Consider the following 15,977-nt stretch of genomic DNA (forward strand, 5'->3'; position numbering starts at 1 on the left):
ATTATTCAATAGTCATTGCAATGGAATTTTTGTACCAGATTGACTTTGGCCCATGACAACAAAGGGAAGTGCAACCAGACAACAACAGATCAGGTGGGCCAATAAACAAACAGAAAAATAATATAACCAGGGCTGAAACTGAAGTTATTGAAACTGAAAAGCAAAAAAACACAGAACTGACAACTGACTGAAACCAAACACAGACAGAGCTGACCGAAACCAAAGTTCAACTAAAAAACACAGACAGAACTGACTGAAACCGAAATTCAACCAAAAAACACAGACAGAACTGACTGAAACTAAAGTTCCTTGTGACGTCTTGCTAGGGAACCTGGCTGGGGAAATAATGCCATGTCCAGCCTTCCCCCTTGCCACTGTAAGGCACCTACCAGACTGAACAAAAAACAGTACTCACCAGTGAGATTCCAGATGACGCAAGATGAGTCCTCCACCTGCTCTCTCAGAATTCAGTTTAGAGCAGGATTTGAGACCGGGCTAGGGAAACCAGGAGGGCAGACTTAGTCCCAAGGCAGAGGAAATGTCCCTCTGAGGCCTTCCCCTAGACCAGCCCCCCCCCCCCTTGCAGTTTCGATAGCTGGCCTAGTGGTCTGGTCTGAGGCTTCCCCATAAGGGAAGAATCTTACTGGGGCCTCCAAATGTGCGAGAGACCACCAGAGTCGAATTAAAGCCAAATAGAGAGCAAAGCCGGCCAACAACTGATCCGGAGTTCTCAGAGATCAGTCTCGACTTTCAGCTACTTTTTTATTTTATAGGGGGCTTGTTACAAACTTCTGCAACTGGCATTTCTTGTTGGCATTGGGGGAGAGCAAGCAAGCAAGTAGAGAGCAGAGGTAGTTAGCAATAAGTGGGAGGGAACGGAGGTGGGAGGGAGCTGAGGTGGAAGGGAACTGGGTGAACTGGGTCATCACACATCTGTCCTGCTATTTATCCTGCTATTCATTCTATTTTCTAAGTTCTAAAAACTAACAAATTTGCCCTGGCCGGTTTGGCTCAGCGGTTGGAGCGTCAGCCTGTTGACCAGAGAGTCCCGGGTTCGGTTCCTGTTAAGGGCACGTATCTCAGTTGCAGTTTGTCCCCGGCCCCTGTTGAGGTTGTGTGAGTGGCAGCTGGTCAATGTGTCTCTCTCACATCGATCTTTCTCTCTTTCTCTCTTCCTCCCCCTCTCCCTCCTGCTCTGTCTGAAGATAAATGCAAAGGTGTTTTCGGGTGAGGATAAAAAAAATAACAAATTTGCTTAGAGGGCAAATTCATTTAGAGGAGTACCAGGCCAGCTGGTACTACCTCAGTTTGCCCCTGAAAGCTTCATAGTTGGCCTTTGGTTTATTTAATCAGGTGATAAGAGCAGGCCAGTACAATCAGAATTTAGAAACAACGATTTTATTTCAGGTGTTAGGGATTAGAAAGAAGGCTAATGTGGACTAGTCGAAAGTATGAATTATATAATGTCTTTAGAACATCCAGTTTGGGGTTAACTTTTATTTTTCATATAATTTTAAGAAAAGATAAAAGAATAGTGTAAGGAACTTTTATATACCCTTTATCCATATTCACCAGTTATTAGTTTTGCGACATTTGCCTTATCATTCTTCTGTCCTAAATAAAACCACCAGTGACAAACCTTTAAAGTGTGCTATGTGATAGGTTTTTTTGACTCATTGCAGTGAAAGAGACGGCAGACCAAATGAACCACAGGGCTTCTCACCAAAGGAGAAAATACATTTCTAATAAATTTTGGTGAATCCAATTTTGGTGGCATTTAGGTGAAATTTAAATGAAGTGTTTTTATAGAGTCAAGCAAAGCCAGGGCTATGTGTAAAGGAGTCACCATCAGATCTGGTATCTCTTGGTAATTCTTCTATCAAAGTTGCTTATTTAGATGCTCCTAGTAAAATTAGGATATTTCAGAAACTTTCTTCATATTGCTTTCTAGTCATTTCCCTACTTGAGAGACCAACACTGTTCTAATATTTTTCATGATGGATTGATCGGTTTTAACTGGCATAGAACTTTATATGAATGGAACAATGTATGTAGTTTCTTTCACTCAGCACAGGATCTGTGAGAGTCAACTGTTTTGTTGCATCTTGCAGCATTTCTTAACTTTTCATTGTTAAGTAGTGTTGCATTTTTATCAATATACTGTAATTTTTTTATCCATTATCTTGTTGATCATTTTATGGGTTTTCAGTTTTGAAGTATAATGAAGAAGACTGCTAATTAATATTTTTATATAAAGTTTCTTGTCTACATACGTTTCTATTTCTCTTGGACAAATACGTAGGCATGAAATTTCTGTGTCAAAGGCTAGGTGCGTGGGTATATGTTTAACTTTTAAGAAACTACTGAAACTTTTCAAAATAATTGTTCCATTTTATATTCCCATCAACAAATTATGAGAGTTTCTACTTGGTTCATATCCTTTCCAATGTTTGGCGTTGGTAGTCTTTTTAATCTTAGCCATTTTTGTGGGTATCAAGTGATCTTAGTAGCTTTAATTTTATTACTCTAATTACCAGTGATGCTGAGCATCTTTTCATGTGTTTTTTGGCCATTCATATATCTTCCTTCATGAAGTGTCTGTTCTTGTCTTTTGCTCCTCTCCTTATTGGATTGTTTGTTTTATATTGTTGAGTTATAAGACTTTGTACTCTTTGTTTTATGAGTACAAGTCTTTGTTAGACACATCTCTTTCAGATATTTTCTCCCTATCTGTGGCTTGCATATTCTCTTTCTTCATGGTGTCTTTTGATGAGTGGAAGCTTTTGATTTTGATGAGGTATAATATATTTTTCTTTAAAACTTTTGTAGTTTTAGCTTTTACAGTTAGGTCTATGATCTACTTGAAATTGATTTTTATTGTGTGAAGTATGGATCCAGGTTCATTTGTTTTCCATATGAATATTTAGTTTTTCCAGCACCATCTGTTGAAAAAACTTTTTTTTCCTCATTGAATTGCTTTTGTAACATTGTTGAAAATTAGATCACTAGAAAAGTGTGGATCTATTTCTGGGCTTATTCCATTGGTCCATGTGGAATACAATGTATTAATACATTTTGAAAAACTATAGAAAGTGCTTATTAGATATTGGCATACATAGAACAACCTTTTCCATTACTGTTTTAATAGCATTGGAGAGCTTTCTTTTTTTCTTTTTTTTTTTGTTCAGGTAGAGTGGGAGGGAGAGAGAGGAAGAGAGAGAGAGAGAGAAACATCGATGTGAAAGGAACACATCGAGTGGCTGCCACCTGCACAACCCAACCAGGGCCGGGGACAAACTGCAACCGAGGTACGCGCCCTTAGCGGGAACTGAACCCGGGTCTCTCAGGACCGCAGGCCGATGCTCTAACCACTGAGCCAAACCGGCCAGGGCGGAGAGCTTTCTTATAAATAGCTTGTGGCCAATGATACTTGGAGGCTTTTCAGCATGGTCCTCTACATACTCCCGTACTACTTTTTCTGTATGTTATGTGAAATTGATGTTCATGTTTATTCTTTTGTATGTATTTGTAAATACGAGAAAGCACTTATTTAGAGCAGAGTGCTAAGGTTGGTAATTAAGAATCTTCAGGTACCTTTTTTAAAGTTACATAGTTGTCTGTACAATTATTATAAAAATCTGGACAGGACTTAATCACACTGTCCACTGAGAGATGTCTTGGGTCCTTGCAGTGGGAAGGGGAAGAATAGCAGAATGTGTTATTTCTTTCTTTCTTTTTTATTTTTTTTATCCTTACCCGAGGACATTTTTGCATTTATCTTCAGGCAGAGCAGGAGGAGAAAGGAAGAAAGAGAAACATCGATGTGAGAGAAACACATCGAGTGGTTGCCACCCACACGACCCCAACTGGGGCGGGGATAAACTGCAACTGAGGTACATGCCCTTAGCAGGAACCAAACCCGGGCTTTCTGGTTGGCGGGCCGACACTCTAACTGCTGAGCCAAACTGGCCAGGGCTATATTATGAATTTTATACAAAGAAAATTTAGTCTAGAATCTTGCCCATTCATATTATTGTCTGTAGTATAATTGTCAGTCACATTCAGCAAATACTTATTAGCATTGTGCTGAATTATATGGGAATTTTACCCTCAGGGAATTTAGCACTGTAGCTAAGGAATTAACAAAATTGAAATAAACATAAAGTAACGTGATGAATGTTTACATTAATGCCATTGAGAGATTTTTAAATATCTTTATTATAAAGTTACCTATATTGTGGACCTCAGTTAAATCTACAAGTAAATGATAGATGCAATTCACCCACAAAGAGTAGAGGGTAAGGAATTGTATAATGGAGAGATTGGATTTTTAAAAACATATATTTTTATTGTTGACAGTATTAACAGATATCTCCCATCCTCCCCCATAACCCCCTCTAGTCCTTCACCACACTGTTGTCTGTGTCCATGAGCTATGCATATAAGTATGTAAGTTCTTTGATTTATCTCTTCCTGTCCCATAAATATATTGTTGGAAACTGACTAAACATAATTTACAAGTTAAAACTTTGTCTTTCACTCTTACTGAACTACTGTTTTGCATTTATGGAATTATCTGCAATAAATTCTTAGGTATGAATGGATTTATGATTTGCCAAGTTTATTAATCTTATTAACCAATGTCATCCCAATAAATTTAATAAAATTTTTAAAAATCAGGCTGTGCCCTGGCCGGTTTGGCTCAGCGGCTAGAGCGTCGGCGTGCGGTCCTGAGAGACCCGGGTTCGGTTCCCGCTAAGGGCATGTACCTCGGTTGCAGTTTGTCCCCGGCCCTGGTCGGTTGTGCGGGTGGCAGCCACTCGATGTGTTCCTTTCACATCGATGTTTCTCTCTCTCTCTCTCTCTCTCTCTCTCTCTGTTCCTCTCTCTCCCTCCCACTCTACCTGAACAAAACATGAAAAAATGTTCTCGGGTGAGGATAAAAATAAATAAATAAAAAATCAGGCTGTGATCCTCAACCAGTTTTGGCAAAGCAGGGCAGTCTTCAGTCAACGTATAACATCATAAGTGTCGTCGTATGCCTGTAGAGTATAAACAATGCCTCTAAAATGAAAAAAAATTCAGGGAACACTAAGGAATATTCTTTAACTCTAAAATAATGGTTGTGGGGAGGGGTTGGGAAAGGTACGCCAGACCTTAGTTATAAAGCCTGCTTAAAGTGGGTGGGACTCTTGAACCCTAGCTGTTGATGTTTCTCTCTTTCTCCCTCCCTTCCTCTCTCTCTATCAAATCAGTAAAAACATGTCCTCAGGTGAGGATTTAAAAAAATTTTTTTAATAAATAAATGGGACTCTTTAGTTGTTTTATGGATTCTTTTAAGAAATACTAATCTTGCCCTGGCCAGTCTGGCTTAGCGGTTAGAGCATCAGCCTCCAGACCCATGAGGCCCGGGTTCAGTTCCCACTAAGGGCACGTACCTTGGTTGTGGTTTGTCTCCCACCCTGGTTGGGGTTGTGTGGGTGGCAACCAATCGATGTGTCTCTCTCGCATAGATGTTTCTCTCTCTTCCTCCCTCTCTCCCTCCTGCTCTATCTGAAGATAAATGCAAAAATGTCCTCAGGTGAGGATAAGGAAGGAAGGGAGGGAGGAAATGGAGGGAGGGAGGGAGGGAGGATTAATCTTGATGGCACAGATGATTTTGTAAGGAAGAACCAGAAAATATTGAAGGCTCGGAGTTAAAGTATTCAAAAGACTTGGACAATAGCTTTTTATAAAAGCATAAAAGTGATATATGAGAAAACCAGTGTTTAAATTTCTTAAAATCAGTATGAATTATAAATTCTAAATTGTAATAAAGCATTTACAAAATTTGATAGTAATCTTTGTGATTTTTTTTTCCTTCCTTTGATTTTAATATTCTGTTATTTATCGTGCTCCATTATTTTCATGTGAAATGGCACAGTCACTCATTTATAGGGTTAGTCTCTTGCCTCTTCCAAGCTGTGTGACCTCTCTGAGCATTGGTTTTGCAGCTATAAAATGAGATTATATTTACCTGGTAGCATTATTATGTTTCTTTTCCACTTAAATTCCAAGAGCCAATACATGTTATACTTGAATCTCATAACATTTCAAGTAGGCTGTTTATATATCCTTGGAAAATGAAACTTTAATGTTATTAAGATGTTCTTTCTCCATGTTATCTTTTAGCACTAGGAACAGTCAGAAAAATATTATTTCAGTAATTAATATAAATAATTTTCTTTGTTATCTAGTGGGGAGTGAGGAGACAGAGGCAAATTAATGTCTTTGAGTACATAAATGGCTGAGCGCTGGACCAGAATTAGAATGCGACGTGGCAGTCATATGCTTGCAGCTCTGTGTGGAATCCCTGCGAATATAACAGCCACAAATATACCCTGATGGCTTGTTTAGAAGGCTACCGAAATATGAATGGCATTTCTATTGATGATGTGATTTTTTTTCCTAAACAATAAATAAATCTTGGTAAAGTTATGAACAAAAAATAAAATATAAATTTCCTTGACTTTACAATAGGAGTTGTATTTTGGATAATTAGTTTATATGTGCCATGAGATGAAAAAAGGTGAAGATCACTGATCTAGGCTGTTCTTTGTTGTGTTAAGACTGTTGGGTGCGTTGCAGGATATCTTGAAATCCTGTCCCCTTTCCACTAAATACAAGTAGTTATCTTAATCTTTTAACAACTAAAAAACATTTCTTCCAATTTTAACAGTGTCCCTAGACTTCATCACCCTTGTCGATAACTATCAGTTTTTAGTTGTGTAAAAGGTGAGGAAGTCATGTACTAGAGTACAAAATAATATGCAACTTATTTATAACCATACATTGACGAAATTTAAAATGGAAAATTTGAAATTTAAAATTAAGATGGCTGTATTGTATGTTCTTATTTTTCCTAGTAAAATGAATGGAAATAAACCAGGTGACTCACAGACTCTCGGTAAGTAACTATTTAAAATATTTTCAAGTATAATTTAAAATATTAATATATTTTACTCTTGCTTTTTCATTATAATAAATCTTTTCAGAATGCTACTCAAACAGTAGAAATGAATTCCTCGATCCATGCTTGCTTCATATATCCATGTACCAAAGTACAATATTGTATGTATTCATTTAAACAAAAAATCTGTAATAAGAAGACAATTTACGCCCTGGCCCATTCGGCTCAGCAATTAGAGCATCAGCCCACGGACCGAAGAGTCACGGTTCGATTCCAGTCAAGAGCATGTATCTCGGTTGCATTTCATCCCTGGCGGGGTCATGCGGGAGGCAACCAGTCAGTGTGTGTCTCCAAATCGATGTTTCTCTCCCTCTCCCTCTCTCTCCCACTCTATCTGACAATGGAAAAACATCCTTGGGTGAGGATTTAAAAAAAAAAAAAAAAAAAGACCATTTGCCATATTTTATTTGTATTCTCTGTATGTATTTATCAGGTATAGTGTGTATCTAAATAAGACAGTATTATTTGATAAATAATTATTTCACATTTTCCTTATAAAAAGAAAAATGCAAGTGAGAACGATTTAAACAATACATAAAAGTTTAACATGAAAAAGGAAAAGTTACCTCTGAATGGTCACAACAGTCTCCTCATATATAGACCTTTGCTTTTAGTAGATTTCTTCACTTACATACTGAATTTAAACCGTATTTATTGATTTGTTACCATGGAAAATGAGAAATTTAAACTGTTACTTTATACTCTTCTGCTACCACTCCTCATCTCATCAACCCTTTTATAGATTTATTTTTATTCCCTCTCAAATTAAAGTATTACACTTAAATTTCTGTACCTAGCCTATCACTTATAGAGAGTATCTGTTGACTCCACATCATGTTGAATAAAAAAATTTGTGTTGTTACACCTTCCTCTGCTTTTCTAGTTTTAGTTACAGACTTCTATCAACTCTGGTAATGGTTCTGAAATTTAGTAATTCATGGACTATCTTCATGTATTTGCCGAATCAAATAGTACCTATTCTATTATTTACTTAGTATTTTTGCTAAATACAGTTCATATATGTATATGAGTGTGTTTATTTCATTATTACAGTACAACCAGTATCATTTGCTGTAGTAGGTGATCTTAAGTATAATGAAGTCAGAACAATTTTACTTAATTTTAAACATTAAAATTAAAAGGCAACAAAGTACAAATAAAAACAAAAATAATCTACTTATAAAAATGCATGCCTAAAACCTAGTCTGTCCTGCATTCAGAATCTTCATATTGAGTGAAGGGAGGATGGAAACAAATGGAAAGCCACAGGCTCACAGTATATAGCAGATACAGCTCCATCCAAGCATACATCATGAGGACTCCTCATCTGTCATCTAAGCTAATTCCTTGTGTTTCTCTTTTTCTTGAAAGTTGCATGCTCACTTAGGTATAGGCACTGGGGATGAAGAAGTTAAGATGGGAGCTGCTGGGAGCTGAACTTTTAAAAGATTGGAGGAATGGACTTTCAGTTATAGTTATCTCATTAAACTCGAGTGAGGAGGATAAATAAAGGGGAGATATTTCACAATTAAAAAAAAAAAATTTTTTTTAACCTCACCTGAAGTCATTTTTGCATTTATCTTCAGATAGAGCGGGAAGTAGAGAGGGAGGGAGAGAGAGAGAGAGAGAAACATCAATGTGAGAGAGACACATTGAGTGGTTGCCACCCACACAACCTCAGCCGGGGCCAGGGACAAACTGCAACCAAGGTACGTGCCGTTAGCGGGAACCAAACCCAGGTCTCTCTGGTCTGCGGGCCGACGCTCTAACCACTGAGCAAGACTGGTCAGGGAGATATTTCACAATACTAAATTTTAGCTCATGCTGTTTATTTCCAGTCCTGGAATCTATTTTGTGAGTAGCCTGTTAACAAATACATAGCCCCTTTTTGATATATAACATCCATTTTTGATTAGTCAAGGTAAATAAGACTAGCTACTGTTAAAAGTAAACCCTGAAGTCTTAATGGTTTAACACAATAAAAGTTTATTACATGCTCATGTTATAGTTTAGTGTGGATTAGTTAGGGGAGATGGGACAGGTAAGGAATTCCTCCCATTTTGTCTTGATCTACCACCTTGAGATCTTCAGAGTCTTTTCTCTTCAGCTAGTGATTGTCTCATTGTTTTATTAGTATATTAGAAATTTTCTGTACAAGCCAACATCATGAGATAGAAAAATTGATAATTATAATACTATTGTCCTCATTTTTTTTTTTTAAACAATGGTTATTTTTATTATTATTATTTTTTATCCTCACCCGAGGACATTTTTCCATTTTTTGTTCAGGTAGAGTAGGAGGGGGAGAGAGGAACAGAGAGAAAGAGAAACATCGACGTGACGGGACACATCGAGTGGCTGCCACCCGCACAACTGACCAGAGCCGGGGACAAACTGCAACCGAGGTACATGCCCTTAGCGGGAACCGAACCCGGGTCTCTCGGGACCGCAGGCAGACGCTCTAACCGCTGAGCCAAACCGGCCAGGGCTTGTCCTCATTTTTAAGAAGAGGAAACAGAACCATAAAGTGTTTATGTGACCTGTCCAAGGTTATGCAGTGAGAGTGTAGAGCTGAGTCTTAACTCACATCTCTCTGACTCTCCATTTTACCTTAAAAAATTTTTTTTTATTTTTTTATTTATCTCACCAATATTTGTTGAAAACCAGTACTATGCACTGGAAGGAAATGTAGATGGTAACATAGAGATATTACACATTTCCTACCGTATAGTAGTGAAAGTAAATTATACACACACAATAAAAACTAAAACCAAGCAACACAATAAGAAATCTCAGGAAGGAGGGTTTTGCTCTTAGAGTTACTATGAATTCAAGGAGCAGTGTGATGTTTTGGTTACAGTGATCTTGGAAGAATTCATGTTGAGAGTTGAAAGCCTAAGGAGGATCCAGAGACAAAGAGAAGAGAGGCCAGGGGAGGATACCTTATGCTTTGGCAGTGCCCCTTTCCCACCACATCGTCCATCTTCCTCCCAAAATTTTCTCTGGTCCTGTTCTCGGGGAAACATGGAAATAGTCAGTGTGCATCTTCGTGGCCCAGTAATTGAGAACTAGTTCTAATTTATACGTTGGTTATACTTCCTGTTCTATTTTCAGTCTACTTATACTGGGATCTCTATTCAGAGGTAAAGGAAAGAATCGCATATTTCTCTGAGATCAATGTTGACTTCTGTAAAATATTAACCTGACTTCGTAGGAAAGGAATGAAGTGAGTGAAACACATGTTAATTGGTGAGTAAGAGAGGCAGGATGTTAAGCTGGTGTGGATCCTTTCAGCCTTGGGAAAATGCATCTGGGAGGTTCTCTGGACGCTCTACTCATCTATATGCAGTGGCAGTCTGTGTTATGACATGGGTGAACTGAAGAACCTGCAGCTTCTGTCAAGAGCTCTTCCTGAAAGCAATGATCAGATTCACCATATAATTTCAATTCTTTGTGGACTATAAAAGAGACCCTTCACCATTTTTTGAAAGGGATATGAGCAGGAATGTTGGTGGCTTATGCATTATTTAGAGCCTGCAGTTTGCCTCCGATTCACAAGGGAGAAGGACAGCATTGTCGTGGTGGTTTCGATGTATGTGATGGTGAAAATAGAGGTGTTGGATTTTGGAGCTTCTCTGAATTGCTGAGGATACATTAAACCCTCAATTTTTTCCCCATCCATCATTGCAGATAGGTGTCTGGTATTTCATTATATTAAAAAATTATATTGCATGTACATTTGAGAAATGTAGTATAATAATAACTAAATTATTAACTCTAGCTCATATTTTGTCCAAAGTCATGCATATGAAAGGTTTTATAGGACATCATATGGACACAGATTACAGCTAGATTTGGCTTGCTTTTATTTCCAATAATGTCATATAGAACAGTTTTGCCTTGTTTTGAGACATTTTCACTGAGGTACTTGAAAGTTTGGATAAGACAGACTGTTATGTCAAGACACATTGATAAAAAGGCTTGGCAGCAGCACCATCTTATAATTACATAATTTCTCCTCCTTTGCTTTTTGGCCATTGGTGGGTCTCTTATCTCAGTTGTTCTAGATTCCTATGGGCTTTCTCCTTTCTTCAACACAGCTTTGGTCACAATACTGCCAATTAAAAAGTCTTCATTGACTCCTATTTGCACTCCAAATAAATGACAAACTCCTCAAGGTAATAATTAGGGTCATCCAGTGTAACCACCATCCAGAACAAGAAGTAGAATAGAAACAGCACCCAGAAGTCGTCCTTGTTGCTGTCTTCTTGCTCCTCCCCAAGAGTAATCCCTGATTTGAAATCTCTTGCTCATCTTTATGTTCTTGAGACTCATCAACGTTGTTAATTATAATGGTAGTTCATGGCTGTGTAGCATTATTTGCATACCTTCACCAGCAAACTTGGTGTGTATAAGGCTCTTCCTAGATGTGGTTTGGAGAGTGATAAAGTCCAATAAAGCATAAGCTAGTCATGTAGACACAGAAGGTTCAGTATGACCTTTCTGGGACCCTCAGTTTCTGTCCAGACTTCCTCAGGAGCCAGAAACAATGCACAGGATGGCATGAGTGAGCACTTTAAAATTGCTCTGGTTTAGCCCTGGCCGGTTTGGCTCAGCGGTTAGAGCGTCGGCCTGCGGTCCTGAGAGACCCGGGTTCGGTTCCCGCTAAGGGCACGTACCTCGGTTGCAGTTTGTCCCCGGCCCTGGTTGGGTCGTGTGGGTGGCAGCCACTCGACGTGTCCCTTTCATGTCGATGTTTCTCTCTCTCTCTCTCTCTCTCTCTCTCTCTCTCCCTCCCACACTCTATCTGAACAAAAAATAGAAAAAATGTCCTCGGGTGAGGATAAAAAAAAAAATAAAATAAAATTGCTCTGGTTTAGAGCTAAACTTTTCAAGCTTTTTTTCTAAAATTATTATTGTGGTAAAATGCATATAATAAAAAATTCACCATTTTAACTATTTTGAAGTGTACGATTTGGTGGCATTTAGTACATACACAATGTTGTGCAACCATCACTATCGAGTTCCAAAATATTTTCATCACTCAAAGGAAACTCCATAGCCATTAGGTAATCAGTTCTCATTTCCCTTGTCCTCAGCCCCTGGAAACCACCAGTCTGCTTTTTGTTTATCTCTGTGATATACCTATTCTGGATAATGTAATCTGTTACATAAATGGAATCATGTATGTAATCTTTTGTATTTGGCTTCTTTCACTTAGCGTAATGTTTCAAGACTCATGCATGTTGTATGTTTGGGTGTGGAGTGGTTTTGATTTGCATTTCCTTAATGACTAACGCTATTAAGAATCATTTGATGTGCTTATTGACTATATATTTCCTTGGAGAAATGTCTATTCAGATTTTTTGCCCCATTTTAAAATTGGATTGTCGTTGAGTTGTAAGACTTTCTTATATATTCTGGACACTAGATCCTTAACGGGTATATGATTTCTAAATATACTATCTCATTCTGTAGATTATCTTTTTTTTTTATCCTCACTCGAGGATACTTTTCCATTTTTTGTACAGATAGAGTGGGAGGGAGAGAGAGGAAGGGAGAGAGAGAGAGAAACATCGACGTGAAGGGACACATCGAGTGGCTGCCACCCGCACAACCAACCAGGGCCGGGGACAAACTGCAACCGAAGTACGTGCCCTTAGCGGGAACTGAACCCGAGTCTCTCCGGACCGCAGGCCGACGCTCTAACCACTGTGCCAAACTGGCCAGGGCTGTAGATTATCTTTGTACTCTCTTGTTATTGTCCTTTGATGCACAAAAGTTTTAAAGTTTAGTGAAGTTCAATTTCTCTATTTTTTTATTTTATTAGTTTTGCTTCTAGTGTCTTGTGATATATAAGAAATCCCTTTATTTACCCTGTATTTTCTTCTCCTCAGAGTTTTATAGTTTTGGCTTTTACAATTAGGTCTTTGATTTGTTTGGGGTTAATTTTTATATATGGTGTGAGGTACAGGTTTAATTTTATTATCTTGCATGTGACTATCCAGTTGTCTCAGTTACATTTCTCTAAAATTTTTATTGATATTGAGAGAGAGAGAGAGAGAGAAACATCAACTTGTTGTTCTGCTTATTTGTTGTTTTGTTGGTTGCTTCTTGTATGTGCCCTGACCAAAGATTGAACCTGAAACCTTGGTGTATTGGGACAAAGCCCTAACCAACTGAGCTACCTGGTCAGGACCAGCCAACACTGTTTATTGAAGACACTATTCTCCCATGGAATAGTCTTAGCATCCTTGTTCAAAATTAATTGACCTTAGATGTATGGGTTTATTTCTGGACTCTTCTTTTCCAATGATCTGTATGTTTGTCCTTATACCAATACCACACTGTTTTGATTTCTGTATCTTTATCATAACTTTTGAGTCTTCTCTCTTTTTTTTCTAGGTCAGTTTAAAAGGTTTATCCCTTTTTCTCTGTCAGTCTAAAGTTCTGTTGACCTTTTCAAAGAACTAACTTTGATTTTTATTGATTCTTTACTTTCTGTTTCATTTATCTCTGCTCTGATGTTTTATTGTTTCCTCCCTTCTAGCTTTGGTTTAGTTTACTTTTTTTTTTTTCTAGTTCCTTAAGGTTTAAATTAAGTCTGATTTTATATCGATTTCATGAATCTAATGATCAGCCAGAGGTGAAAGCTTATAGTTTCTGGGTTCTTACCTGAGTATGCATCCAGCCCAGAGCATGTGAATATCCTTCTAGATTCCCTCACTATATGTGGGAACTTTTCAAAGTCATTATTTCCTCATGTATCCCCCATTCGCAGCCTCTTCTCTTACCCTGTTTGTTATCTTTTGCTTCAAGCTGCTGCAGCTAGTATATTTGTCTAAATTAGCAGTTATCAACCTGTGGGTCGCGACCCCTTCGGGGGTCGAATGACCCTTTCACAGGGGTCACCTAAGACCATCGGAAAACACGTATTACCAATGGTCTTAGGAACCATCTGCTCCTCTATCCGTCTCCAGGCAGTCCGCCCATATGCAGATAAGCCCACATACAACATGAGGAACTGTTAAAGGGTCACGGCATTAGGAAAGTTGAGAATCACTGGTCTAAATGCTTTTGAAAAATGGTCAGACTCCAGCCTTGACAAAATTCTAAGGTAGGCAAAACAAGGGCAAGCATCTTAAGCCCATCCCTCAGGTAGCCACCACACAGTCGAAACAGTCATATTTCTTTGAGAATAAAGTCCATATTACCTCCTGTTGGACAATCCACACAGGAACATGGGCCATTGTACCTAAGGCCATTGCCTAGCTGGAGATTGGGAAGTAGTAAGTGGTGGGTAAGTTAAAATGCTGTAAAGCTCCCATCAGAATATAGCAACTTGTTTCTTTATTAAGCATTCTCCTAAATGTAAGTTTTAAAATTAGATTTCATAGTTTCAGAAAAATTGATTCTGACAGGTTTTGGCAGCTAATCCTTGCTTCAGTGGAGTTTTGAAGACTCCTGATCTGTTGTTTTCAGTGATATTACCCTGCAACTTGCCATTTTAACTATACACTGGAATTCATCATTGAAGATTAATGAATAAAATAGAAAGCGACATTATTGTTTTAGAAGTAAGTGTTGGAAATTTTAAGTTATAGATAACTATAATGTGATTTGCTCACGCAGAAAGAATTGAACACATCATTGAGAAAAGCACTAATTCCAAAGGTTTGGGTTTTTTTTGAAAATTTAAAAAATATTTTTATATGTATTTACTTTTTCACTGTTAGCTTGTGTTTTCTGTCGAAAAGATGATGATTGTCCTAATAAATATGGAGAAATGAAAACTCATGAGAAATGGAATATCACTGTACATTACTATTGTTTGGTGAGTATAATTTATTATTAAATCTTAGAAATTTTATATTCTTCTAAAGAAGAGAATTAGCTCCTAATGACTGGTTTCGAATAATTGGATAAGTCATTTAACTTCTCTGGATCTTATTTTGCCTATATGTAAATATAAGATTTTAATTTATCAAATTCTAAGATTTTGGAATTATTTGGCATATATATAGAGACCTGTCATCATTACCTATTTATTTTTGTCTAACCTTTTAGGGCCTAATTGAAAAAATGGTCCAGTCTCTAAGGGAGCTGTTCTTTTTACCACTTTATTTTTTTTGTTAGGGATAAATCTAAAAAGAGTTGTTCATAGGTTGAGGGAATAGAAGAAAAAACATTTTATTTCATAGAATATCTGGAAAGGAAAGTTCTAACTAAGGTAATAAATATTTTTAGAAAAGGAAATAGGTTAATTTATGGTGGGTCACTCAGAAGAAAAAAAATTTCATACTGAAAATTAATCTCTCATTTGTTCCGCCTTCCCTCCACCGATTTCTTGCCTCACAGAATCTGTGTCTTAAGTTCTTATTTTCTGGGTACCTTCATAGGGCTATTCACAGCATGGAATCTGGCTTCTCCCAGAGCAAATGATGAAAAAGAAAGAAGAGGGATAGATAGATACACCAAGATGGGATCATATGACCTAGTTGTCACAGTCACCGACCACTGTCACTTTTACTTTATGCTATTTATTAGAAGCAAGTCATTAAGTCTAGCTCACCCCCAAGGGGTAGGGAATTAGGACCCACCTCTTAAAGAAGGGAGTATCAATCAACCAATTTGAGGACGTATTTTTATACCCACCACAGTATCCATGTTAAAACTCTTTAGATGCTTTCTTTAGAAAACATCTAATATATTCCTTGGTGGTTCTCTAAGACTGCCGTTTCGTGTCTCAGTTACCCTATTGGTTAGACTTGTACACTGGTCTAAAAACCTTGTTCCTTTGTAACAACACTTAAGGAAACATAAAATTGGCATTCCAAGTTTGTTTGTAAGTTGGGGATTTATTATATTTTGCATCACGCAAGAAAACTTATTTTTCTTGGAGTTTATTTTACTTTTTATGTAGAATTAAGAGAGCTATTTATTCGTTATTGGTTTTTTATATATAACT

General features: G+C 37.6%; 1 protein-coding gene across 14 annotated transcripts in view; it reads left to right on the plus strand.

Moving 5' to 3' along the window:
• The first annotated feature begins 6,905 nt into the window (after positions 1–6,905).
• The window catches only part of LOC118619400 (sec1 family domain-containing protein 1), a 156,874-nt gene continuing 147,802 nt past the window's right edge, over positions 6,906–15,977 (plus strand). For 7 of the 14 annotated variants that reach the window (XR_004957263.1, XR_004957266.1, XR_004957274.1 and 4 more), the window contains exons 1-2: positions 6,906–6,946; positions 14,746–14,843. Coding sequence is in view for 10 of the 14 variants with exons in the window: in XM_036246121.1 (XP_036102014.1) it covers positions 6,910–6,946; positions 14,746–14,843 (135 nt within the window). In the remaining 4 variants the exon portion in view is untranslated. Of the gene's footprint in view, positions 6,947–12,108; positions 12,195–13,989; positions 14,127–14,430; positions 14,587–14,745; positions 14,844–15,977 lie in introns of those variants that run through there. The other 7 variants (XM_036246124.1, XM_036246127.1, XM_036246128.1 and 4 more) reach the window with 7 other exon arrangements.

This window comes from Molossus molossus, unplaced genomic scaffold (genome assembly GCF_014108415.1).
Source record: "Molossus molossus isolate mMolMol1 unplaced genomic scaffold, mMolMol1.p scaffold_m16_p_1, whole genome shotgun sequence".
Taxonomy (NCBI): Eukaryota; Metazoa; Chordata; class Mammalia; order Chiroptera; family Molossidae; genus Molossus; species Molossus molossus.